This window comes from Falco naumanni, chromosome 6 (genome assembly GCF_017639655.2).
Source record: "Falco naumanni isolate bFalNau1 chromosome 6, bFalNau1.pat, whole genome shotgun sequence".
NCBI lineage: Eukaryota > Metazoa > Chordata > Aves > Falconiformes > Falconidae > Falco > Falco naumanni.
The window spans coordinates 64,699,295-64,726,679 of record NC_054059.1 but is presented as its reverse complement, the minus strand read 5'-3'; the positions used below and the strand labels follow the sequence as shown (position 1 = coordinate 64,726,679).

General features: G+C 38.4%; 1 protein-coding gene across 1 annotated transcript in view; it reads right to left on the bottom strand.

The window, feature by feature from the left end:
* Nucleotides 1-27,385, bottom strand: part of REV3L (REV3 like, DNA directed polymerase zeta catalytic subunit) — a 123,841-nt gene that overhangs the window by 13,795 nt on the left and 82,661 nt on the right. The window contains exons 14-22 of the mRNA XM_040597762.1: nucleotides 26,169-27,148; nucleotides 25,500-25,582; nucleotides 24,122-24,247; nucleotides 22,332-22,524; nucleotides 19,811-19,922; nucleotides 10,358-10,473; nucleotides 5,138-5,256; nucleotides 4,387-4,505; nucleotides 3,269-3,410 (exon numbers count right to left, since the gene is read on the bottom strand). Coding sequence (XP_040453696.1) covers nucleotides 3,269-3,410; nucleotides 4,387-4,505; nucleotides 5,138-5,256; nucleotides 10,358-10,473; nucleotides 19,811-19,922; nucleotides 22,332-22,524; nucleotides 24,122-24,247; nucleotides 25,500-25,582; nucleotides 26,169-27,148 — 1,990 coding nt within the window. The remainder of the gene's footprint in view (nucleotides 1-3,268; nucleotides 3,411-4,386; nucleotides 4,506-5,137; nucleotides 5,257-10,357; nucleotides 10,474-19,810; nucleotides 19,923-22,331; nucleotides 22,525-24,121; nucleotides 24,248-25,499; nucleotides 25,583-26,168; nucleotides 27,149-27,385) is intronic.

Here is a 27,385-nt window from a genome sequence, read left to right as displayed (position 1 = left end):
CAAAAAATAAATATACAACAGGCTGCAACAATACATATGGACAGCCATGCTATAATCAGTGAACAAGCATTTGCTAAACTGTATTTTTGTTAAGACTTACAGAACGTTGAAGAGAATAGTATTATATGCAGTTGATGACCATTTTCCATAGGAATCTGCACAGAAATTTTATTTCAACATTTGGGAAAACAAAGAAATCACATGCGAGTTGTGTAAGTTAATAATTATGCCTCCAAGACTTTGACCATGAGAAGTAACTAGAGTATGCTTGGCAGCAAGAGAACCAAAGGAAGAATCTAAATCAGCCCATTTCAGAAGTCTGCTGCTTTGCACCGAGTATCATGCTTTCTCCCTGATGATGCCACAAGTAGTACAGAAAGTGTAAAATAACAAGTTTAAGAACTTTCACCTTGTACAAGACATCAGAAGATGTCATATATGGAGATAGCAGCATGAGAAAAAAAACAGCCCTATTTATGTATTATTCAATGCTTTAGTAAGAGTTTAAAAGCAGTAGTGGCCATGTATTCACCGTGTCCATTCACAATAAAAACCAAAATACCTGAAAATGACATACATGGGTGGCAAAGGACTGAAAATCCCAAAATATCAATGAACATTCCCATATAATTCTAAAATGCTGTGTGATTTATAAGGAACTAAATCATGATTCAAAAGCTTGCTGCACTGCATATTCAGTCACTGTACTGAATGGATTAGGTACAATTTCTTTAACTGATGTTATAAATGAACTTAAGAGAACCAACAGCTTTAACAAGACCCTGCCACCCTGCTGTCCTGGTTTCACCTGGGAAAGAGTTAGTTTTCTTCTTAGTAGCTGTAGCTAGTACAGCGCTGTGTTTTGGCTCTGACACAAGAACAATCTTGATAGGACACTGATGTTTTCAGTTGTTGCTGGGTATACTTTTTGTTTTCTTGGGCCCTGCCAGCGAGAGGGCTGGAGCAGCATGGGGAATTGGGAGGGGACACAGCCAGGACAGCTCACCCGAACTAGCCAAAGGGATATTCCATATCATATGATGTCATGCTGAGTATATATAAGATGGGGGAAGAAGGAGGAAGTGTGGGACATCTGGCATTATGGCGTTTGTCTTCCTGAGTAACTGTTACGTGTGATGGAGCCCGGCTTTCCAGGGGATGGCTGAGCACCTGCCTGCCCATGGGAAGTGGTGAATGAATTCCTTGTTTTGTTTTGCTTGCATGCACGGCTTTTGCTTTACCTAGTAAACTGTTCTTATCTCAACCCTCGAGTTTTACATTCTTTTATAATTCTCCGCATCCCTCTGGATGAGCAGGGAGTGAGCAAGCAGCTGTGTGGTGCTTAGTTGCCGGCTGGGGTTAAACCACGACACTTGCAAACGAGTTTGAAAGTATAGTTTTGCAGCAGTATAAGTTGCTGCTGCCTTGCACTGATTTGTGTCCGGTAATGAAGTCAGATGTGTGATGAGGTGGTCGGGGACTGGAACTGGCAAAAGCTAGGGTTTTTGTTTTGGTACACGCCCCCCCCCCCCCCCCCCCCCCTCAGTTTTCAGTGAGTTCTCCAATCATCTAACTAACAATCCATATGCATAAGACTATCTCCTGTTACATCTGTTTAGTCTACTATGAAATATTCAAGATAGCTTAATAAAATAAAATTTAAAAAATCACCTTTAGAAAAGGGCTTGTAAAACTTAAAGAGATACAAAAATATGGAAAAAAAACCTTAAAATGTTTGCAATCTGTTCTTAGTACTATTCCATTTTAACATCTTCTTCAGCTAAGGAGAAAAGGAACTACTTCCAAGGGAAAAAAACATTATTTGAGGTGACTGGGATTGTTGCAACTGCCATTTTTGTGACCTAGAAAGTTTCAATGGAAACAAAACACACGTGCACAGAAGGAAAGAGAACAGTCAGGACAGAAAATGCACCATGTTTCTGTTGCTTGCTCCCACTCACAGCCACCTGAGAAAATGACAGGTGGAACAGTCTCTGCAAGCTGCAATCATGACAGTTTAAGCATATCTACACTGGCAGTATGCCAGGTCCCACCCTCCCTGTCCCTAACTGTGCGTTTCTCTTCCTTTGTCCCAACACTGGTACTTTTCTGGTAATGTGGTAAACCAGATCAGGGAGCTAAAATGGCAAATGCCTATCAACCACCACCATAGTTCTGGCTGCTGGCATCACACCCCCCCCCCCCCCCCCCCAAAAAAAAAAAAAATACTGGGACAGTACCAGCAAGATCAACAAGAACCTGCACTAGGTCAAGAGATGACACAGGTAACTGCAGTCAAGGAAAAACAGGTGGCAACATTTTTAATGGGGTTGAACTGTTAAGGAACTGCAGCTTCAGACGCTCCTGTTTCTGGCTGGCTTAAGACTGGTCTGCTTAGGACATTAGTTTTTGTCTTTTTGTCCACAGATACTGGCAAAATAATCAAACCTGGTCAGCTCAGCTATATGTCTATTAAAACAGAAAGCAAAAAAAGGTAGGCAAGAATTACGGTAGGCAAGATGACAACAAAAGACCAGACACATGTGAGTGAGAGTTGTCATCTCTTATTTCAGTTGGTGTTCAGGGCTCATGTGAAGCCATGAAAACAGTCTAGTTAGTCTCATCACTCAGAACCTAGGCAAGGAAATCCTTTGGTATTACTGGAGATTGCTGTGGTCTCAAAGAAAGAGTTGTATAAAACTCACTCTGTCCTGCTCCCCTTCCCTCTGATGCTAGTATCAAACTAACAGAACCACACACATCTTGCATGACACATGTATTTAATACAGCCAGAGCCTTTCTTGTCTTATCATCAGATCTCACCCAGAGGCCTGCTTCACAGGAAACGTTACTTAGAACATATTCGATGCAGCTTTGTCTGCCCTGGAAGAAAACCATCTCATCTCTCTAAACCACGCTCAATTGTATTTCTTAGTGTTTTAAAAAGCATTCATTTTCAGACTCATGTAAGTGTGAAAAATACCAGCTCAGAGGAAGAACTCAGTGTTCCCAAAGTTGGTAGAAGAGTCTCGCTGTTCTGATTTCAGGCACTATTTTTAACAGCTATTTTTAATCTCTGAGACTAAGCATTCAATCCATTATTACTGCTTTTGAATTGCATTCCTCTATGTTTCAATTTTATGTTACGCAAAACAGTCTACTGTGACCTAACGAAAATACATACACTAACTGAAAAGATACCAAAGAACCAAAGCGCTTTGTAAAGACTATTCTGCTTTTGTGAAGCGTAAGGAAAACTGAATCTTACCTGGGAGCCTCTTGTTAACACATGTAAGAACTGAATGCCAAAAAGTCTTGCCATTTCACTTGTTCTGTCAATCAAATCCAGTTTGTCTAATAACTGGAGATTCCCACGGACCCGGCTAACATAATGATCAACCATTTTCCATCTGTGAAAGTGAACAACTCGTTATAAACAATGAGGAGAGTGTTGCTCTTTCTACTAAGAAAAACGTGTTTTTATGACAGCTTGTTACAAACCAGCAAACAAAATCTCCCCTGGGACATTTTTGTATGGCTCTTTCAAAAATGTGGCACACACAAGCATACACTTACATATGCTGAAGATACTACTGTTAAGGTATATCTCAGTAACATGCTATACCCTGTTTCCCTCACTGCCCCTAAAGGATGAAACAGAAACGCCAGTTTCTCCTCATCTGTTGAGGTGGGTTTTTTAACCAAGTGGACTTTTGTGGAGATATCCTTCTATATTAAGAATACCTATCTCAGTTGGACAGAAATCTGTAACTTCAGCACTAAACCAAGTTTCCACCTAGTTGAAAAGTACTTAACTTGTACAGAAATTATATGTGTATCATGAAAGACGTTCACATCAATACTCAAGTTTTATGAATTGTTCGTATCACACAATACCACATCACTCCAAGGCAGTAAAGGCCAGTGTGCTGTGTGTCATTTAAAGGTATTTTTAAGCAGCTGTAGTTTCTGTCTTTACACCTTGTAAACTGCTCTGTGCTATTTTTAAGGCTAGCTTGGTTGACGTGAACTGCGAAGTCAGAAATCTGACAGTTCACAGAAGTCCTGATGAATAGTATGCACAAAATAAAGACCTTACAGAACTTCAAAATAGCGTACCTATTCAGGTATGTTGAAACTGTAACTGAAAAATTGCTTTTTGTGTATTTTAAAGAGAAAAATACACAAAGATGAAATACTGAATTAACTACACAACAGAACACAGCAGAACAACTGAGTAAATAAGCTCATGTTGCTGCACACAGACTGCTCTAGGACCCGAGCTAAACTGATTATTTCTTCCTATGCTGACTTTAGCTTATACCTATCCAATGTTAAGAATGCGACCTTAAAAATAACAAACCAAATGGATTAATAGATTATTACCTGTAGACATCTGCCTTATTATCAAACCAATCAGACAGAACTCGGAAAGTAAATAAAGGAAAACGGTGATGAAGAACATGAAAGCCCACGTTTTCGAAAGTGTAATTCATTAGATTCACCTAGAAAAACGCAAAGCACGTGTTAACATGCACGATGCTCTTCATAGTCAAAGAAATAACTACTTTTTAAAAATCGTAACAACTAAATTTATTATTTTTTCTTAGTATTCTTTGTTACAAACGTAAACATTCATACTTAGAAGTCCCTAACTATTTACAAGTCAGGAAACAATATCCCTCGCCAATTCAAAAGAATATGTGGTATTAAGTAGATCACAAAGATCTGATCTGAATTTGGCTAGAACAAGCTTTGTAAAGACTGAGACATTTGAGTATTAAATGTAAGGTCATAAACAGCAAAACAATGAGTAAGCCCAACAGCTTAAAAAAAGTTCAAGTTATTTAATTTACTAAAAGCACCATACTAGACTAATTGCTAAAATAGCGAAGTTGTTCTCAAAATGCACAAGGAAGTGAAAAGGAGTATCATTAAGAAACATTACTGAAAGATAACGGCTTCAGTATTTTACATTTTAGTGATATGCAAAATCCATTCTCAAAGTGGCAGACTGCTCTATTTGAAGAAGTGTACACGAATAAAGCAAAGTTACAGAAGTTAAACAAAATTTTCAACGAAGTCAACAGTAAGTTAAAAATCCCAGTAAGTCCAATTAACCTTTTACAAATTTTACCTCATTTCTCATCATTCTCCAAATATTTAAGATAATTCGCCCAACAATATTTATTTCACTCATTGTATCCGATCCATATTCATCCAGCTCAGTCGCAAATCTGTTCTCTTTCTTTTCATCTAAAGACATTAAAAAAGAATATATTCAGACAAGTTATAGGACAGTCAAGACTAAATCAAGCTATCCCTCTTCCAATTTGAGCTCTCTAGAAAAATAAGAATTCATAAAGACTGTTACTGATTGCACAAGGTTATTTGTTTACTGGCCTTCCACACAATCTCTAAATAAAACTCCCCCAGGTTTTTCTTGCGCATCCCTCTGAAGATAACTCTTAACTTTGGTTTCATTGAAATGGTGTCCATGGCAATATATTCTCTGCAGCGAATATATCGGTTAAGCAATGCTGAATGTTAACGGAGTTAGCTGCACGTGCACGCACATTAGTGCACAACATAAAAAAAAAGCGATTTCTGCCCTGAAGGGTTTATAACTCAAGGCTTTATCGGCAATGATCTTACACAGTTGGAACCAAGTCATGGGACAGAAAATTCAGTGCCTTTCATACAGTAAAAGCAAACCCACCGCAGTGGGAGCCAGCAGACACGAGTTCTGGATAGCACAAACGGAGAGAGAAGGAAATAGGAAGGAACAAATGCAGAGGCACTCTGAATCTTCCTGTAAGACAGTGGTGACTACAGCACAGGAAAGACACCCTCTTTTGCCATCCTTGGGTTTTTTTTATGCTTTGAAATACTACAACACAAGAGAAGATGGTCTTTCTGATATATTTCTTGAAACTCTTTTTTTTCAGTCATCCTAAGGCTACAGTTTTGGTATTCTTTCCTGAGTTTACATAGATGTTTTTTAAAATGTACAACACAGATAAAATTCAGTATGAAAACACACTGTATTATTTGATCCTCTGTCTTGTTCCTTCTTATTAGTTTAACAGAAGAGAAAGCACTTTGAGGCAATTTCCCCACAATTCTAAATCCCTACCCATTTTTCAACTGTCGGGTGTATACTCTGCCACTACTCACTTACCAGATACCCCTGCACAGTACCCTACTAATAAAAAGCAGAAACTTTTGGACAGAGTGTACAGAAGTGTGGATACACAATATTTTGCAGTAATGATCAGAACTGAGCAACTTGTTCTTCAAAGAGCCGTGAAGCACATTTACCCTTGAAGACAGAAGTACAAATTGCCTGAAATTCTGACTGTTGTGAAAGAACATACTACAGATTAACTTTGTATGTTGATCTTTCAAATCTGTATATCAAAATATGATTAAGAAAACCTATTTTGCATTTACTGACCCTATCAATAAATCACAGAGCCTTGACAAAATTTAGCAGACCTTTCATACACAGTATCAAAATGCGTATCACCTTTCTAACCTCCTTATTGTTTCAGATTTTTAAGGAGAGAAAACAGCAATTTCTCTTTTCATGTTTGGATGGGAAAAAACCCCACAAGCAGCAGCATTTTTTTAATCCTGCTTTTCTTCTTTTCCACATGCTGGACCTCCTGTGAAAGTAAGGAACTTAAATTTCCCCCCCCTCAATTTTTTTTCTTTTGTTGGAAGCAGAAATTATCAGTTAGTTTTACTTTCTGCAGTGTCACTCTAGTTCTCTTCTGAGTTCTTTAGGAGATATCCTACATTTCTTGAGTTTGCTTCCTGTTTTGCTGGTAGAAACAGGCAACAAAGTATACTGTGATCACAAAGGAGACCCACTGCCCGGATGAACAAGACTCTGCATGTGATGAGCATTGCAAAATTACAAAAACCCTGTAGTGCTCTACAGCTGGTATGGGGAATAGATCACCAGAACCACGTGAGCCTCTTTGGAAGCAAAGTTGTTAAGAAGCAGGACTGGACACTCTTCCTATCTTTCAAGTGCATGAGATGAAATAAAAAGTCTCCTCTCATTCTCTGTTACCCAGTCCCTAACTTTGAGCTGTGATGCAAAGGAGGAAACAGGAGGCCACAGTGCACACACAAAAAATGCCACTACGCACAGGCACAGTACTCACTTCTCTTGTGGTGTGTCCTAATGACTTATGAATAGTTCACTTGTAAATGGCAGAGGCAGCACCAGACTCAGCCAATAAAGCAAAACCAGAGAGAAGTCCAGCTTTCTTTTTGTTAAGTTGAAATCACAGGAAAGGGAAGGAAAAGTACCTTCCATCTTTATTTCAATAGGAGGAAAGAGGAGCATACTGCTTGAAGGAGCACTTCCTGTTCTGAAAATACAGCATGTGAAGAAGGGAGGGAAATATGAAGCATAGGGGTTGGAAAAGCAAGAGGAACATAGATGGGGTCAAAACCATGGACAAGGAGGCCACAAAGCAACAGAGAACACAACACCTGTACGTTTATGGTCATGCATGCAAGCCCACACTTATGGCATGACATTTTTGGGAGGAGCTCATCAGTGTGAACATTTCCTTATCTTTCTCCTGCAGTTCACTCAAAAAAGAATAATTACTTACCTTACAATAACACTAGTTCTTAGAAACATTTTAAGTGTTATGTATACCATTTCTGGGTGTGCATCTGCCGCCTGGCACAAGAACATCCATACTATGAATACCAGTGCTGTGGAGATCATACCTACGTCCTGTATGCCCACTGAAACTATGTAGAAAGATGTTCAGGGCTACAACCCTGGTTTCATTCACTAGAACTGAGCTCATGCTCTGTGGGACTTCATAGATGTAGGGAAGAAAGTCCAACTGTGAAATATTCAGGGACATCATCATTAAGAACCATGCTGTTCCCAGAGAAGTAACCTGTCTTTCTTGAGGAACTCTTCATGTGCACACCAATTCCAGTAACTTGAACAACAGCTTATGTCATGAAGATGAGTACTATCAAGAGCTTTGCTAATGTAACTTTTGATTCTGCATCAACTACAGTGCAGGCATAGCTGTTCTGCAAGACAAGACCTGTGACTCATCCCTTCAGAACAAAAGCAGAGACACATTAGTTAACTGTCCCAAACTGAAGCGGTTGTTCAGCCATACTTCTACAGTACAGCAGTAATCTCTGTGATCTTTGGAGGTTTAAGAAAACGTTGACTGCAACACTGATCATTCCTCTTACCAAAGACGGTGCAAATCTTGAAGCGTAAGGGGTCCAAAGTCCTTCAATACCTCTGAAGACTGTACCCAGAGGCATTAATATTGCAACCATTACATCATCTCAATTTGAGCCATCAGGAGAATTTCATAACAAGGTTCACACAATCAGTTTGTAAAGAACAAATTTTAGACCTTTGTGCTGAAGAAGGAAACTTGTGACCTTTGATGGCCAACCCATATTTAAACTGCTATATGTTCCTGTTTTCATGTATTAAGTATTAAAAAAATTCACCAAGGTCCAGTTGCCAACAACTTTCAACTGAAGATGCAATTTGTACCTATGTTTTCTTGTCCCTGGGAGCTCTCAGACTCAGACCTTTTCTAAACAGGTCACAGGTAATAAAAGCATCAAAAGATTCTGAAGGCATCAAAAGAGTACATAAATATTCAAACCTCAAGGAAGGAGTGTGTGAACGTAGCTCTTCTAAAACATCATGTTCTCCCGGCCAGGCACACAGTATGCCAACATAAAAAATGCTCTTGCTACGCTGGGTAAGCCCAAAGATGCAACTAGCCCAGTATCATGTTCTATCAAGTACCCAGAAGCAGAGACTTCAAGAACAGGGGAAGCAGGTATTGATAATCTCTCTAGAACTCTCCCAGCTTTTAACCTTTTGTAGCTTTCCTGGGCCAAACATTGTTTTCACATATGTAATAGTTCCCAATGGATTTGTCTTCCAATAATTTAATCTCCTCTTTAAGCAACATACACTTCAAGCATTTGTAATATTTCGTGGCAAGGAACTCAACAGTTAACAACCCAGGGATGAAAATTCAACTCTTACTCTATAGCTGCGGCCTTGCTAGCTTCATTTGGTGTTTTCTGGTTCTTGCATTGGAAAAGACTGTGAACAACCAGTCCATAATCTCCCTTTACATCCCTCAAGATTTCATAGGCTTTCACCTTTCTCACCCAGTTTTGTCTTTTCTGGTCCTAACTTACTAGACTACTAGACACATCTGCATTACCCTTCTCACCTTTACCAGTTCTCCTATATCCATTTTGATGAGGGAAAGATTATGGAAGAGGCTAGAATCACAGTATTTGAGGTACAAGCACGCTACAGATTTTAACATTGACATTCATTGTTTTATATTTTCCTTGCTCCATAATTCCTAACGTTTCATTTGCTTTTTCAACCATTACTCAGTAGTAGGATCAAGTTTTTAATAGGACAATCACAAGAAAGCACTTCTTATTTCACAGCTATTTAGTTTCTGTACAGATCTTTGGCAAGAGCCCTGACAAAAGCAGCTTTTTCAATTGTTTTGACTTTTAGGATCCTATCTCCCTCATCCACATCATCTTGATGACTGCAAAGAACTCTAACAAATTTTTGAACCAGTTTTTAATTTTACAAAGTCATCTTGACTGCTCTCAGGTGCACCACATTTCTCTAGCTGTTCACGGCATTCTTCAGAACAACAGCTTCTATTGATTGGCTAAGTGTAGACACTAGGCTTACCACTCTCCTGGGTAACTTTTCCTCAAGTTTTCAAGAAAAAAACCCCTCAAACAGATGATCTTCTGAATGTTGGAGGAAAGCTTCAGCACCTGGGCTAGTAAAATTTGCCCACAGTACAAGAATAGCTATTGAAAGTAAGGATTTTATTACAGAGTTGCTGACCAGGACACGTGCTGTTCAGGAGCATCTTTATGACCTTGTATCCTAGCCAGAGAAACTCAAATAACGATTATTGTAGGTAACCTGAATACCATACGCATATGACAGAAACAAAGGAGAAGGAAGAGAAAGTTTGGAAGCAGAAGCACCTCCAAGAACTGAAAACTTAACACGTTACTACTGAAAATGAATCTACGTTCATGGATACAGGACACACCCAGAAGTGGAATACACAAAGAATTAAAAAATTCAGAAAACACTGAAAACCAGAATCTCATTGGTATTTCAGATTATTTTTTTTACTGTGATTATACCTACAACAACAAAACAGCAACAACAAAAAAAGGTCCATCTGAGGAAATACTCCACATTTATTTTTTTAATTTATTCATAAATTTCTACTTGTTTCTATTGAAACTGAACTGAAACCCCAATACAATAACTTACCTGGCACACGAGAAATCATCTGGCATAAATCAACTTTTAGTGCAGCAGCTCTCTGTAAGAGATAACCCCAGGAATGCATCTGGACTTCATAGCCTAACAAAATGTCTGGGTCATATCTATAGAGGGGGGGAAAAAGGAAAATGAGCTTCATATTTTTTAAGAAAATATTTTCCATGAATAGAGTATAAACAGGATTTCATTCTAATCATGTTGAGTTTAAAAAAGTAGCAGCCACAATCGGTTTCTATGAAAGCAGCATCTGGACTTTAAAACACACAATCTTTTAGGATCTTCAATATCATTCAACTGAAAATAAATTTAGAAGGAGTATCTTCATTGGGATTTTTTTTAACATACTTTTATTATTTCAATCTTCATAAATAAAGAGCAAAATCTAGGTCTAATCAGGTTTTATCGATGGAATCAGGCTATACTGAGCATAAACTGAAACCTAGCTACCAGCACAAGACGGGTAATAAAAATACAGTTATGTCCTCAAACTTTGTTGTACTATTTTCCTTTATGAAATAGAATTTGCTACTAGGCTACCGGAATGTTTTGCAAATAACAATGTGTCATGCATACCACAGTGTAGCTTATAATAATCAGAGGACACTTCTGGTCATAAATGCTGACTTTTTACTGGGAAAGTTATAATTCACAATTGAGTGAAAGCTGTCAAAATTGAAACATGGAGAAAAGCAACCGTATTTACTTGTTCTATTTACATACATCTTCCTTTAAGATAACCTTCTTTCTGTAAGATACACAAGACAAATTCATTTTATGCTGTTATTTCATGCCAGGTGGAAAATCTGACTGGCTCAGGTATGACGGGGGGGGGGGGGGGGGGGGGGGGCAGGGAAAAGAAGTCAGAATTGTCTTCTGACACAGGCACTGCCTATCTTCCATTTAGGCTCAGAGAAGAGTTGACTGGACAGAAGGACACACAAGGTGGCTTCAAAGTCAAAGCACTGGTAGGAGTTGGCTCGGAAGGAGCCTGTATCATCTACCTTTTGAGTAGGCACTATCAAAACCAGAAGTCATGATCTGGTCACTTGCTGAAGAGCCTAATGATGATTCTCCCAGGCTGGGCAGAAAGATACTGTCCAAAGTAACATCAGATAGCTGTTATTTTTATATCAAAAAAAGAAAAGACGCTTCACAAGGAAGAACATCTGCTTCTTTCAATGCAGCTCAGTCAAGGGGTTTTGAGTTCCAGCAGGCAGGATTCAGTACAACTGAATGACAAAAGGGCAGCTGTCAGGAGGCAGAGGACTGGATGACAGGTCAAGGGTCCTGTACCACAGTCTATGCCCAGCCCCACAACTGGATACAGGCTTGCAGACCTTAGTTTATGGGAGAAGTAGGCAGGGACCTTGGCTTGTGAACAGGGTCTCTGTACTTTTTGCATCCTTAAAGGCATCAAAAAATGCCAACATTCCCTGACCGCTGATTATAGCGGAATACCACTTCCCTGAATTAAAGCTGTATCACAAACATTACAAATAAAGCTTCAGACTATCATGAAAGTCTCTTCTTGTGTGTCCCAGACAAGGGCAGATGTCAACTCTGAAGTAACCAAGTACTCTGAGAATAGATCCAGAAAAGAGCTTCACCACACTTCTGCCATGGACATGAACTTTCCGTGAAAAATAAAGGGAAAAGTATTTGAATCTTCTTACTAAGCATGGCTATCTCTTTATTACAACTTGGGCTTTTGTACCAGCCAGCGGAAGCTGCAAAAATCCCTTTTACCTCCTACTTCTACCTGTGAAGGAATGATTTTCCAAAAATTTTTGGGTAAAGCCAAAGATTATAAAGCAAGTTTTTGATTTCTAGCATTCCAGATAAAGTAAAAGAACCAGCACTTTGACTTTGCACTTGGGGGGTATTTTGCCATCTACTCTTAATGTAAAAAGAATGATTCTTTGGTTTTGGAGACAGGAAAAGAGTATCAGGCATGGAAGCAGTAAATTTACTCATTTTGGAAGCCTACTCTACCAGCTGTACACACCCAATGTTACCTGGAACAGTTTATGGACAAATGAATGAAGCTAGCCTGCAGTTCCTACCAGCAGCAGAATCAGTGTCAAGAAGAGTTATGACCACTTGCTGCTCTGCACAACATACAATGATTGCCAACTGAGGTTCTAAAATTATGAATAGCTCCATCTAAGCTTTGAAATAAAAAGCAATTATGTAATGTTTTATACAGTCATAGAATAAATGTTAAAAAAATTAACATATTTCACATTAATTCTTGCAGCTATACTACCCTGGTCCTAGCATACAAAACACTACTGATTATTTAAAATAAAGGAAGTAGTCATTCATGTTCATATTTGTAAACTGGTGTCACATAATTCAGAATGGAAAATACTTGTAGATTTTACGCAGGGCAAGATGTTATGCAGATGGGTTCCATGACAGATGCAAACATGAATGAGAAACTTGTGAAGAACTTCTTACGTGGTACATAAAACAGTATTCATTGTGCCAGAAACTTGCTTGCTCTTTCAAGCCTGTTCTGAACAGAAACCACCATGCTGTCTGGAAGTAGCAAGCTGCCGTAACTACATTAGACAGCTATTACCTGTGATGAAGGCCAGTTGCTTTGGGTTTTACCTTGCCCAAGTAGTGCATTATCTCCCTCACTTCTCACTTAACCGAATTGTAGTGGGCTATTACATTACTACTGCAAATACCTCTATTTGTATTGCAACTGAATGCAACATTTCATCGATTCATTAGTTAATCTTACTATTCTCTTTTAAGCTAATCAATAAAATTACCTCTGTAAAACATCTGCATATAATCACAAGAACTGTTTCCCTGGTATCCTTCAGATGGAAAGATGTTTTATAGGACAAGACATAAACCCACTGTAGTTTATGATGTTTTAAGATGCATGCATGCATTTTCTTACATAAATAAATTGTGCCTAACTTCAGTATTACGTATTTCAACACAATTTTATGTAAATTCACATGTAGATTGGAAAACTTATCACTCAAAAGATTAAAAAAAATAAATCAATGTGTAGTTTTGAACTCAGTCTTGCTTGCACAGGCCATTAGGGATTGCCTATAACGGCACATTACTGAGTCATAGTGTATCACTTTACAGTGCATTACTTTGCTTTTCCTTCCCAGCTACACACTGCACATGCATTAAGGGGAGGGCCTCATTTTAAATAAGTTTGGCATCTCAAGTTTTCTAAGCTGGTCTCTTTATTGTCACTGAAGAAAAAGGCCTCTTTGAGTGAACTATTCCTTATATTTTAGCCAACTCTTGTAGAATGAGGTCCTGTTCTGACTATTTAACATATATGGTGATGCGGGTAGACACTGACAACGAAATGCAACTGTCTACGTTTCAGTCAGATGACTCTCATACAAAGCTATCTACATGGAAAATCAAGGTAGAGTACCTAATAAATGGTGAATTCAAACCCTACTGTAAATTCCCTGTAAACATAGTCCCTTAGTCTCAGCTTCCTGTATTTAAAATTTGGATCCAAGTGGTATCCTTCTGAAAGCATGAAAAATGATAAACACACCACCAGCAACTGAGTTGCTCAGGTACCGCAGTAAGTTACACATATATGTATTTTGTATGTAGATTTGTAGGCATTCACAATATATGTACAGAGAATTATAATTAGTATTAATAAATTTATGGATGCTTAGGCATTTCCTTAATTTTACAATCAAAATAATTTTTGGTTAAGTGTGTCTCTGAATTATCTTTGAAGGAAAACACCAAAGAAAGATTAAATTCAATTCAAACTCCTTTCTAATGAGCAACACTTGGGACCCCAAACTCCTGTGCTACAATATGCGTAAGGTCCATCTTAGGCAAAAGGTTTAACAGACCGATCTGATTTCTTGCACCTAACATGAGGTGCTGCTGTTTCTTGCGTATTGCCTTGCTGCTGATCAACTCGGTCTCAATTCATGCAGCATAAACGCCTCCTCCTGAAGCCCAATGCCATGTACCAGCGGTACCTATGAACCAGTGTGTCACTTCTTGAGAACTTCTGTGGTATTCTTTTTGCTATTAGAGGAGATGCCTGGACCTAAAGGATGACATTATTCCAAACGTGAAAATGAACAGTTAAACCCAAGGTTTAGCTGATGTGTGCTCAACTGAAGTCTGTCTCTCTTTTGCTTTCTCTCTCCTCTTTTCATGTGGTACCACAAAGACGACAGGTTGTGAGTTAAGGAGGATGCGTTTTATTTTTTTCATCCTCCCTTGTCACAATTTTTACAGTATACTATCCAGTTGGTCTTCATCATCAGTTTAAGCTGTTTTATTAAAAGAAATCGTAATGAGACCAGCTTTTATACCTGAAAGAAACTAGGAAGTTGTAATACTGATATTTGAAAGCTGCTGGCTAGGACTAACACAACGGGAATAAGAGGTGTGCCTGCCAACATAGTGATCTTTTGTTAAAAGGGTGGGCACTGATACTGCTTTGCATGCTGTTGCCAGTCTCTCTGCAAAGATGAAAAGCAGCATTTATGCTGGCAGGATTTAAAGATGACAGCATTAGCATTCAACTCGTACATGCTGCAGAGAAAAGAAATGCAATTATTTTCCTTTCTAGCTAAGTTGTATGTGCTGTTATGCCATCTCTTCCTCTTTCTCATTTGGTAATTTTGTGAATGAACACTAAAGCTCCCAGTTATGCCTTCCCTTCTATTATGTGTCTGGTTTTCCTGACTGCTATTTTTCTTCCAGCTAAAATCAAAAGAAAAAGGGGGGGAAAATATTAGGCCAGACCTATGGTACAGACAAAAAAATTAACTGTGCATGGCAGCAGAATGCTTGGTGACTCAAATACACAAATGAAATCTCTTGAAAACATTTTTCCAGTTTGCTTTTGGACAATAAAAATCCATAAAGTTGACACAGGACATTAAGGAAGGATTTCTACAGGAAAACGCCACAGAAGATGATAATGGCCTGGGAAAAGAAGGTTAGATTAATACATCTCTATTTTAAAAAGAAAATGTTGCTGAAGCATTTACAGAAGAACAAATACAATACATTGTATCCTACACAAAGAAACTGACTGGCATCATACTTTACAAGAAAAACATTATACAAAATATTTAAACATCAAGTATTAGCAACTAATTAATTTACAAATGTTTTATCCCAAAAATCTTTAAGAAAAGTCTTATAACCATACATTCTGTTTTTGTACTTCTACCAGAAACTACTTCCACAGGGACAGAGAGCCATGGGTGGTTGGCACATTTCAAGTAGCAGTGAAACTACTACCTTTTTTCAAGCCCATTCTGTTTCCACATCCTCTGTGTGTTACAGAGATGGGGACTGTGCATTCCCACATAAATTCCCCAAATTTTGCTCCTCTCATGTCTGCAGGACCAGCCCTTTTCTGCTATCTGGTAGTATCTGCGCTTACAGAAGAGTGGCACAATTTTCCTTAAAAGTGTAGGACAGACCCAAACATTTAATTTCTCTTTCATGGGAATCCACTGCTCCATCAGGCTTGAACATCTCTAGTTTTCCCATTTTTTTAAAATCTCCAAGACAGACATTCTTGTAGCATTCCCTTCCTCCTCCCTCTGCCTCCTCCTTCAACAGCCAGCTTTCCTGCATTTTGTACTGACTGGTTTACGGAGCTATGTGAATGTGTTTACTCTTTTTTCTGCCTTTAGGTTCAGACACAGAGGTGGTTCTGTTTTACTTTTTCAAGCAGACAGATTCTTCCAATTTTTCTCCCAAGTCATTGCAGCTGACATGATAAAGAGATGGTCTGTTCAGGCAGCATGACAGAATCCTTTAGGACAGCAATACAGGCTCCATCTAAAGAAAAAAAAATATTGCCCTATGACAACTCCAAAGAGCATACAACTTTGTTCTCTGTGCTTGTAGATCATCCACACTGGCTGATGGATGGGAAGGAGGTTGTTTCTCAGGTGCTTTACACCCGTTTTGAACTGAAGTCCTATTTTTTTGTTTATAGCCAGAGGACTGTTTACCAAAGAAGGGAAAATTGGACCTATGTAGGCGAGGCTTCCTCTCAAACTCTAAGATGGTTGTCAGGGTACCAACAACCACTTTAATTATGCTTGTCTTTATTGCAGATCCATACTGGCTGTTCTTCCCTGCCTCCTTCAAACTCACCTCTATGGCTCTTCAAACTGTTTCCTGCCTCTCAATCCTCAAGCAGCTCAGTATTTCAATACCTTTTACAATTAAAGAAAATTCTCAAATTCCCTTTACAATGATGTGATTTCTTTTAGCTGTTTTTCCATAGATTTTGATAGTCACACTTTTAAGTACTCCCATTTCACAGCTGAATCGCTCTCGGTAATAATCTCCTAGAAATAAAGGTGCAGACTGGACAAATCTGCTAATTTTCAGCACAGATGAAATCACAGATCACAATTCCTGAGAAACAACCAGGTTATCTTCCGGTCTACAGACTTCAAGGTGACTTATTTTCATTTGCCAACTGCCTTGAGTTAATCAGAGACAACATCTAGCAATTCCACTGAAGAACATTCAACCTGGCATTTGCTTTACAGATGCCTAGGTGGAAACACACGTTAATCTTACTGTTGTCATTCAGATCTAGCACACACTGAACAACTTCACAGTGAAGGTATAACTGAATCCAACTTCAGCTCATCAATTTCAGTGAACTTTCTGGAGCAATACTCATCTTCAATGAGTATGTAACAGAGTAACTTTAGCTCTGCTATAAATAGCGAGATCTGGGAAACACTCTTCAGTGACAAAAGACTAGTCGTGCAGATCAAGAAGAAAACATCAGCAAGCTTCAAAACCTCACTAGTTTATCCCTCTCTGCTTCAGAATCTGTGTCCCTCAATATCAATCAGCGTGTTATAAAGACTATTTGCGTAGATAATCTGGGTTGTTTGTTCGAAGACAAAACACTTGCAGATTTGTGATGAAAAAAAAGAGACTGATGAGTATTGCAGGAAGTTACAAACTTCCCAGGAATTGCCTTTCACTCATCTATGTGCTGTGAACAGTGGTCAAGAATTCTCTGTTGTGCTTTTCCAGACTTTACATCTGTTGACAAGAAGTGACAGAATCAACCACCTAGTATTTTCAATAACCAGGACAGAATAATAAAAAAAAAGGGCTAAACAGAGAAGTTGAAGGCTGGAACTTAAATGAGTACGTTCCACCATTTCACATATTTGAAGTAAGAACAAGAATTAGGCCAACTACCAAGAAAATTACTAGAAATGGGAACAAGAATTCTTCAATTGGACTGCATAAGACAATTCCTCCCGCAGCTGAGGTACCCTCTGTTCAGTGCACCAAAAAGTTCATAAAGTCTGTTCATGGTATTGACAATAAAGATTGAATAGATATCCTGTCATCCATTGTGCCAGGAACCTGGAGTTTCATTGTTCCGTCCTTCCTTCCAACAGCCAAAGAGGCCAAGAACATGAACCAAAAGCTGGGCACGCTATTTGGTCACAAGAACCTATTATCCTCTAGCCTGATGCATTCATCAGTACATAAGATACTGATAATGGTCCTCTGCTGATAAATGAAGGTGATTTTGAGTTTTGCTCCATGAACCCCAAGTGGTCGTGCTTCTTAAACATGGTCTGATTGTTTTCTTTCTCTAACCTATCAGATCTACTATTTAGTGCACCTACCAGAACAACTGGAGTACTTAGCTTGTGCTGCAAAAAAAAAAACATTAAAAAGAGCAACGGAAGATTGTTTAAAAAATAATTCCCAATTGAAGTTTTCATTCAAGCTGCTTGCTTGTCCATTTTCCATTGAGAAAGATCTATGCAGTCCACTACTTTTTAATCAAGTAGTTTTACCATACTTTTTCCTTCAGTGAAAGCTACTCTGAGTCTAGACACCTGTTTTGCGCTTAAGAAATATAAAACATTTACTTCAGCAAAATTTCTTATTCTCTTTCACCTAGGCTTCGGAAAATAAAGGGGTAAAAAAGCAGCAAACTGAACATGTGGTCCAAGTTTTAAAAACGTATTTGTTGAGAATGCAGCAGAAATCTGATTCCTTAGGTGACATTGCATAGAGCGGGTAGGGAAGTAGTCTAAGACGATGACAGCAGAATGCCTCTCCATTAACAGATTCAATCTTTTATCTTCCAGGAATACAAGTTAACTAACTCAAATTTTTGGAGATAAAGTTGTTGTGTCAAAAAGGCATGCTAGCACAGTGTTGAAAGAGAAGATCTCTTTTGAAGAGATCTCTCAGTCAGCAACCCAGTGATTGGTACATTCCATCTTGAAGTACTACAAAAATTGCATGCTTTTTTTCATTCTGTAATGTCTTTGGTATGTGCAGTTGTAGACTTCTTCTGTTCTTCAGCGATAAATACATATTCTAACTGCTGAGTTCTCTTTCCCATACTCTCTGTGTCACTTTTTAAACTTCCATGCAAATGTTGGGGAATTCTTCGTTTACTGGCAGCTTCTCATTCTCAGTAACTTTCCTAAGTTTGATGGAGCACTAGATTTCCAAGAAAGAAAAATAAAATTACGTTCCTTACCTGAGTTTTGTCTTCTCTGAACAGGGATCTGCTGCTCTGTCAGGACCCACCCTGAGTTGGTTGCATTCAGCAACTCTTTTTGTATTCTGGCTTCATGGGGTTGGTCAAAGTCTTTCTCATCAGAGGTTTTCTGGTTGGAGAGAGAAAGAATTGCAAATGTACTCTGCCTAGCACACACTTTTCTTGTGCCTCTATTCCAGCAGGGTGACTCATAGTTTAAATCCGTTTTATTTTTCCGTGCAATTTTACAGCTTTGCACCTCTGACAGTTGGGTCTGGAGAGACGTCTGTAATTCCACCTACTCGTCAGCCGAGAGGGCTATCAAACAGGCTTCCCAGCCTTGGTGGAGATGGGGAAAACCAGCAGTTTTCCAAGTGTGACAGAGCAGGGGATTTCCATTCAGAGAAGACAAAACTAATGAAGGAAACTGATTTTTCAACTACCAGTTATTTTAATCTGTCCACAGCAGTCTTAGTGCCATGTAGGGTTTATTCTGTCTTGCCTCACTCCCTAGAAAAATGCCTCCCATCTGAGGGGTCTTCTGTAGCTCTCAGCACTGTTAATATCTACTATTCTGAGAGTTTCAGAGTGAGATGTGCAATGAATTCTGGGATTAACAGGAAAGGTTGTATGTTAAAGAACATTACTTATATGGCTGATTAGTTTCAAGACTGTAATTCAGCTGCTTAAGAGGATCTGAACGTTCTTGCTGTCAGAGAAAAGGAAAAGCAAAAAGCATTTTTATTCGAAAGACCACCATGCTTGTCCACTCTAGAAATAAGCCTTTGAGGGAAACAACAACAACAAAAAAAATCAGTATTTGAGAGACTGGCAAGGGTTGAAGGAACTAAATCTGCTGTACCAAGCCTGAAAAATAAAAGCAGAACGTACAGATATGCTACCTTTTTACAATATTCACTACTTCCTGGAAAAGAGTTCTTTCATCAGTAGCGTAACTGACTTCTAGTCCTGTAACTCCAGATCTTGTGAGTAAGGGGGCTTGGTCTCTGCTCCCTAGAAAATAAAGTAAAAAAAAGAAAAAAATCATTACAATTTAGAAGGAATTTCATGACTGCAGTCAACAATATTACTTGAGAACAAAACATACAACTCAAAAGAAGTATGGAATACAACCTATTTTTATCTTTAACATGAATTGCTATCACAATTAATTCCATGGACTTATTTTGTTCCTCCTGGGTGGAAAAGTGTGTTCTTCTCACTTTGTAAAATTCTACCATAGTGGTAATCTTGCACAAATTCTCCGATACAAATAAATTTGTTTCAAGAGAAATGTCACCATTTTACATGTAAAGGAGTCCATCTATTAGAAAATTATATTGAGTAAGAAATATTAAAAGACCATAACAGCTCACACAGTGTTTTCATGCAAAATATTTAATTGCTAGCTTAAGAGTAGTGCTTTGCAAAATGCTCTGAAGAACGAAAATGCTACATAACATAGTATGGTTCTTTTTTCAGTACAATTCTTAAACACTGTTCAGTTACTAATATAAATGGAAAAACATGAGCAACTGCTTACTTAGTGCACATTAAAAGTGTCTACATTGATAATGTGAGAATAATAGCTAAATCTGTATGCATGCAAGAACTCGGCATTTGCCTTCCGTATAAAAAAACCTCTTTAAATAAATTATATGCAACACATACTTCGTCTTTTTGGTTTCTCTATACAACGGATACTAGAATCTCTGATTAAGGCAACAATCTGGAGTTTTTAAAAGGCATTCTACTTTGACACATTTTTAAGATCTTGAGAATTAAAAGTGTGCTTTCAGAAATAGATGTTGAAATGAGTACTGTAACTTACAAAGCAATAGGAATACAAAAAGGGGGGAAAAAAAAGGTGTATCGCAACATCAAGTCACTCCACAGGGAACTCAAAAAAGTCTGAACCCAAAAATATTGACAGCACACATCAATTAAAGCAAGAAATGTCACAATAACATTTAAACACATCATTTTATTTCATTAACAAAAACAGATCAGAAGCTTTTGGCTTTCAAAATATTATTGGACCTCTTTACAGAGAGCTTTTTCTTGATAATTTATCAGTGGCGCACACCTAGGGAGCCATAGTGGCTACACTGCGGAAAAATCTCACTTAGTCAAGATCATGGTGATAATTTTTTTAAAGATAGTAACAACAAGCATGTAACACCAGAATAAACTTCACTAAGAATAAAAAGAACTTAGCTTAACATAATATCTACAATACTTTGAAAAATAAACTGGTAAAAGAAGGAGCTGTTGCCTTAATGCTAATTTTTTTTGATAGGTTTTTGTCCACACTTAAATTTTAGACAGTATTTTGTGGTTTAATACACATTCACAATGCCAAAGTAACCCTGAAAGAAAAGAGGACTTTTTAAAAAATTTTTTTGTTTGGGTTTGTTTTTTTTTACTAGCCTAAACCAGTGGTACTCAACCTTTAACAGCTGGAGAGCCACTTCTTTATTAAATGGAGTTGTAGAGCACCATAAAAATCAAGTATCAACAGTGTGATTTTTTTTCCATCATGACACTTCAATGTGTGATGATGCTGCCTCAACACCGTCACATATTGATACATCACGACATGACACATCAGCATCCTCTCTCCCAGCAGCATTCTGTCTTCAACCCCTTCTGGCTGCTAGGAAGGAGTGGGGTAGAGGGGTGGAAGGGGCAAAAGGGCGAGTTTTTCCCCATTCTGCCCCACGGCTGCTGGGTGGGAGGTGATCTCTACTCTTACCTGTGGGGGGATCCCAGCAGCTCCTTTTCTTTCCCCCTATGGGAGGGGGAACTTCAGCGACTCCCACACTGCTGGTCCATTTGCTCAGTGCTCCCCGCGCTGCCTGATAGAGTGGAGCGCCGATCAGATGCCTACATTGCGAGAGCCGCCTGTAGGGCCATGAAGAGCCACATCCGGCTCTAGAGCCACAGGTTGAGTATCACTGGTCTAAACAAAGCCAAAAAGGTACAATAGAATAAGGGCCCCTGTTTAGATCCTAAAAGGATCAGATAAAACCACAAAAATAACCCTTAAGTAAAATATAAAACATACTGTCTTGCTTTTAACATTTTCTACTTGTAGCTATCCAGCAACTTGAGTAGGAAACTAAAGGCAGGTTTTCCTCTTTATACTTTTAGAACACTGCAGGGGCTTGTCCACAAGTACGCAAACATAGATATTTTGCACATGTGTATGTTATTTGTGGTTTACAGCCCATGCAATAGTTCTTTGGAAGATATAAGCAGGAAAACTCTGTTTAATACGGCCATTCATCCAACAGTCAACAAGACAAAATTAAATGAGCTAAGTAGTAATATAGATACTCGATTATATTTTGCTTGCTACTGTTTGATTACTACAAAATAAGCATTTTTGCAAAATACATTAAGAAAAAAAGAAATAGGAACCTTGGCTTGAGAGTGTCCTGTCTCTATCAATCACTATAGCACCAGTGATTTCTTTTTTATCAGTATTTGGCAGCGCTGTGTCTGATGAGATGCAATAGAATAAAGCACAGATCGGATCAAACTCTGGGTCTGGTTCCAAATCTCGTCTGGTTCGAGCATGTAACTCCATACTGATGAGGGTAAGGTGTTGGACCTACCGACAAATAAATAGAATAAGTTAGTATGTTTTGGAGCTTTCTTCAAAAAATTTAAGAGAGTATTAGTGCAAATTAGTGCATTGCAGACATTTATATGGTCGTATTATATTGTAACTAAGAGGTCACACCTGAAAATTAACAGAAGTAATTAAACATGCATCTCTGGATCTCACTTTTTGGCAAAGAGCATTATCTTACAAAAAAGATTAATCAATTAATACATTTTTAATACTCAATTATTAAAATTCATTATTTGTTTCCAAGTACTACCATCTTCTACCACAAGCAGAAAACACAAACAGAAATGTTCAGCTTCGCATCAGTGAATTCCTGTAATGTTTTCAAACAGCTTTGCATATTGAGCTGAATTAAGTTTTCAGACTGATCAAGAGCAAGGAACACCATTCCTCTTTATTTTCCTTTCCCTCCCTCACCAAAGATGTGCAAACAAGCATGGAGACTAAGTCACTTACAGGGAGATAAGGAGAATACCTAACTTTCCCTTCACTTGCATTAATGAACTTCCACATTATATTGCCATAGCTTTTTGCAGAATGTTTTCCATTAAGACAATGCTAATCACTATATATTGTACAGTTGTACATACTGTACAGTTTTGACTCTACAATAAGTACTGTAGTATTTAATACTGTTTCATCCCTGTGTTGTTGCTCTGTTGTCTTGCATAATATACTTGACAGTGTGGACTAATGGGCAGGCTGGAGAGATTACAAGGGCAAAGTTATAAATATTTCTGAATATGTAAGCTGCCCTGGGGTCAGCATCATTTCCTCTAGATTTGCATCCTAAATCGCTACAGCAGCCATCACTGAAATGAAATTTTACTATCAAGCTCCATCTCAATTTCCTGCAAAATCATGTTTCTTGTGGCTTCTCCTATGTCACCTACTCAGTGCACAAAACTGCTACCTCCCCATCTCATCTGTAAATTTGTCAACAGCTGCTTTCAAGCCACAGATGTGGTGACTGTCTGGGAGCCCATACATGCTGGCTGACCAATTAGCAGCCCAACACAGTAGTACCGTATTCACACTGCATCCCTTTCTCCAGCCCCAATGTTGATCTCTCTTTCCAACACCAACCACCTATCTACATGAAATATGTAGAGACATTCTCTGAGACACGTACCATTTTGTTAAATACACTAGAAATTGGCCAACAGGTTCAGAAGGTAGCATGTAGACACAATGGGAGGACCTGACTGGGTGATGCCTGATGCCTTGTTTCTTAAGAAAACGATTCATGAAAGTTACGGTGAACTAGTTTTCCCAGTAATGTTTTTATACAAAACTTACTACTACTTCCTTCTGATCTTTCCCTTATTTTTGTTTTTTAAAGAAAGGTTTGCCACCACCTCAACAAAAATACTGCAAAATTTAGTTCAATACTATAAAATAAAGGCATCTGAAGACCAAGCTGAAACTAGTCGATCAACTACTTAAAGCTGCAGACGTCTCACACTGATTAATTTTAAGTCAGGTAGGGACGAATGAGGAAAAGATTTTTAAATTCTGCCATTATAAAACTTTATAAAATTTACATTTTATAAAGTAACATGTAACAATAAGTTACCTCATGTAAAGATTTTGCTTCCTGCAGGTTTTCCACACTGACTTTAAAACCGTAAGTGTTATTTAAAGATGGTCCTTCAATCTGAGAAGTCTCTTTCTTTGGAGCACCAAGGGCAGCAAATTGATTCTTATTGAGGGGGAGGGGGTGGGAAGAGAAAAACACACAGTATAATATTGAGAAAACTACAGGTTGTTAAATTAACATGCAATATTAATTGAAATGTACCTAATGAAAATGTAAACGCTACACTACAATTACGAAAAAAAAAGTTTTCAACCATCTCCTCATGCCACTTTTCAACAGGGAAACAACACTTGTATCTTTCTGCCTTTAGTATTTATTTTTAATGAAACCTCATAGTAAACCAAGAGGCTGTTTGAAATACTTAAAAAAAACCCCAAACACAAAAAACCCAAACACATACCAACCAAAACCAAACACTCCCACACATACAGGCTTTCTTAGAAGCCTGCAGACAGGGGAACCAGCAAATGTCTATTCTCTCTTGAGCAACAATTCATCAAACCACCCTGTTTCAGTCACCACTTTTGAAGGCACTGAATTAAGGGTACACTTAAATACCCACTTGAACTGGGTGAATACCGGTATGTTGAGAACAAAAGAGAAAACGAATGGGTCATTTTGGTAATGCACCTAGCCCACTCTTCTGTTTCCAACACAGGGAACAGAAACACTGTTTAGAGAAATTTTACTCTGTCAGCATACTAGTGCCATTAATTGCCTACTTCAGGGGTCCTCAAACTTTTTAACCAGGGGGCCGGCGCGTGGATGCAGTGGCAGGCAGTCATCTGCGGCTGCTTGGTTTCCCCCCAACCCCCCCCCCCCCCCCCCCCGGGGGGTCTGTAAATACCGGGGGCCGGACTGAGGACCCTGGGGGGCTGTATCTGGCCCGCGGCCGTAGTTTGAGGACCCCTGGGCTACGTTGTTTTCAGAAAATGCTTAGAACATTGTCTGAAAACTAATACACACAGCGATACACAATATACAACATCTGCATGTGTGTATATATATATATACACATACATACACACACACACGGGAAATCACAATTGAACTTTAAAAGGATGTTGTAAGTAAAAGAGCAAAAAAACAGCCTTACATGGCACCTCTTTAGTGTTTCATTAGCATCTCACTACCCTAAAACAGAACATACTGTCCATATCCAACTTCTCCCCGCCCCACAAATGAAACTGATTTCTTCTTCCTAACTTTGAGCGTATACTGATACCACAGCAATTGCACCCTACCATTTTAAATGTCTTTTCAAGATCTTGATAGCAAAAGAAAAAAACAAGAAAGAATGGAAATGTGTATGTGTGGCATAATAAAAATGCATCTGTACATAAATCTTATCTACCTTAATTTGTGTGGTTAGGAGTACTCTTTGAAGACTATCAGTATTACTTCCTCTCTTGTGGCTCAGTTTCTGGGCTTTTGGTTCTGTAAACACAGATGAGTACAAAACTGCTTAGCCTCAGTAATATTGTCTAGGCATTAAATAACATGCTAGAAACCAGAGGCATTTGGTTTACAAATATTATCTATATAAAGAAATACAACTTTATTCTCTGTTGAATCCAAAGCACAACTATTACAGTTTGGTATTTTGGACGTTAAGGAACGTATAGTACAAGACCAGTAAGTTACCAAACCTCACATCATTATCACCTTGAACAGTGAAATGTTATTCACACTCTACATTGAGACTATGTTTGGAAAATACAAGCAATACAACCAACAAGATTTCAAAATTGCCAAAATAAGCTATACTTTTAAATTAAGTTTTTAATCAGTTCTTCAGAGTTCAGATACTAGAGACCATCAGGAAGCAAAAGCGTGCTCTGCTTCTAGACATTTTTCATAACTCAACAGTTAGTTTAACAACAATGCACAGGCCTTTTCCTTTCCAAAACAAGTTTTAAGTATATTTTTGTGAGGATGCAATTATTTTATCATTATGTCAAAAGAAATATAATATATTCAGAAATTCTTTTGGTGTATCATTAGAATCACTTAATGGATTTACCTGTGGATAAAGGAGTAAAACCAAGAACTTCAGGTAGTCTGTCTTGATTTTTAATCTGCACAATGGGTGTACTATGTACGCAAACAAATTCAGGATTTCCAGGATCTCCATTAACTGGAAACGGTGATGTGTCAAAGGATGTCCTCATGTCCCCTTGGGTGGATGGAGAGTTTTGTGCACTTCCAACAGGTACGACATCATTTTCTTCCACAGAAGACAAAATGATATCCTGACTTTTCCACTCTGCGTCTTCTAAATTGGACTGCTTGGGATCTGGAGATGCTACTTGCTGCCAAGGAGGAAGTACTGGAGAATCTGGTGAACTATAATTGACATAATAATCTTCCTCTTCCTCCTCCTTATCATGTTCTAGTGTTGAAGTACTAAGTGTCTTGGCTTCATACGGAGTTTTATTAGAGTCTATGTAATTTTTAGTATTTATAGAAGTTCCTATAGTACTTACAGACTTATCACAGACTTCCTTGGTTTGTGTTTTTGTAGTTTCTGCCACAGAAGCAGAATTCTTTGTAGGCACAATAGGTCTTTCACCTTCCAGGCTAGATAAATGTAAATCTTTAGCCGCTTTTACTACTTCTACAGATTTCTCTTCAGACAATACTGAAGAGCTGAAATTCTCAGCTGCCTTTGCCAGCTCAGCAGGATGATTCTTAGGCAATTTCTTGAAATGTTCATACTCTTCTTTGGCATGAAGCCATATCTGAACTTGCTGTTGGCTTGGAGCACACTTGCATGGCATTATAACTATTTTTTTGTCTTCACTAGTTTTATGGCTATTACTTTCTCTTTTATTAACAGTAGAGTGACCATTACAAGGAGGAGACCCTGGTCTAGGACCTTCCGTCATTGCTGAAAACGCAGTCTTCCAGAGTCGTAGACCTTCTAATGAGAAGTCCCCCTCAAACTCGAGCAGGTCATTTGGAAGTCTAGTTTCCACTGTGAGAAGCCGTCCTCCAATCTCCCTGTGAAGAAAACAGTTTGAATTGTTGTTTTGCTCTAAACTACACTGCATGCAGTCCTCAAGATGATATACAAGCAGAGTCCTGCTAACTAGTTTTCTCGCTATGGAAATCCTGTGCACAATATCTTTCTTTTACAAACCAAGCAGGCACATTCCCACTTACTACAACAATATCAAGCAATAAAAAAAATAAAGTGTCATGAATGAAAAAGGGTATTTGCACAGGAAGTACAGTAAT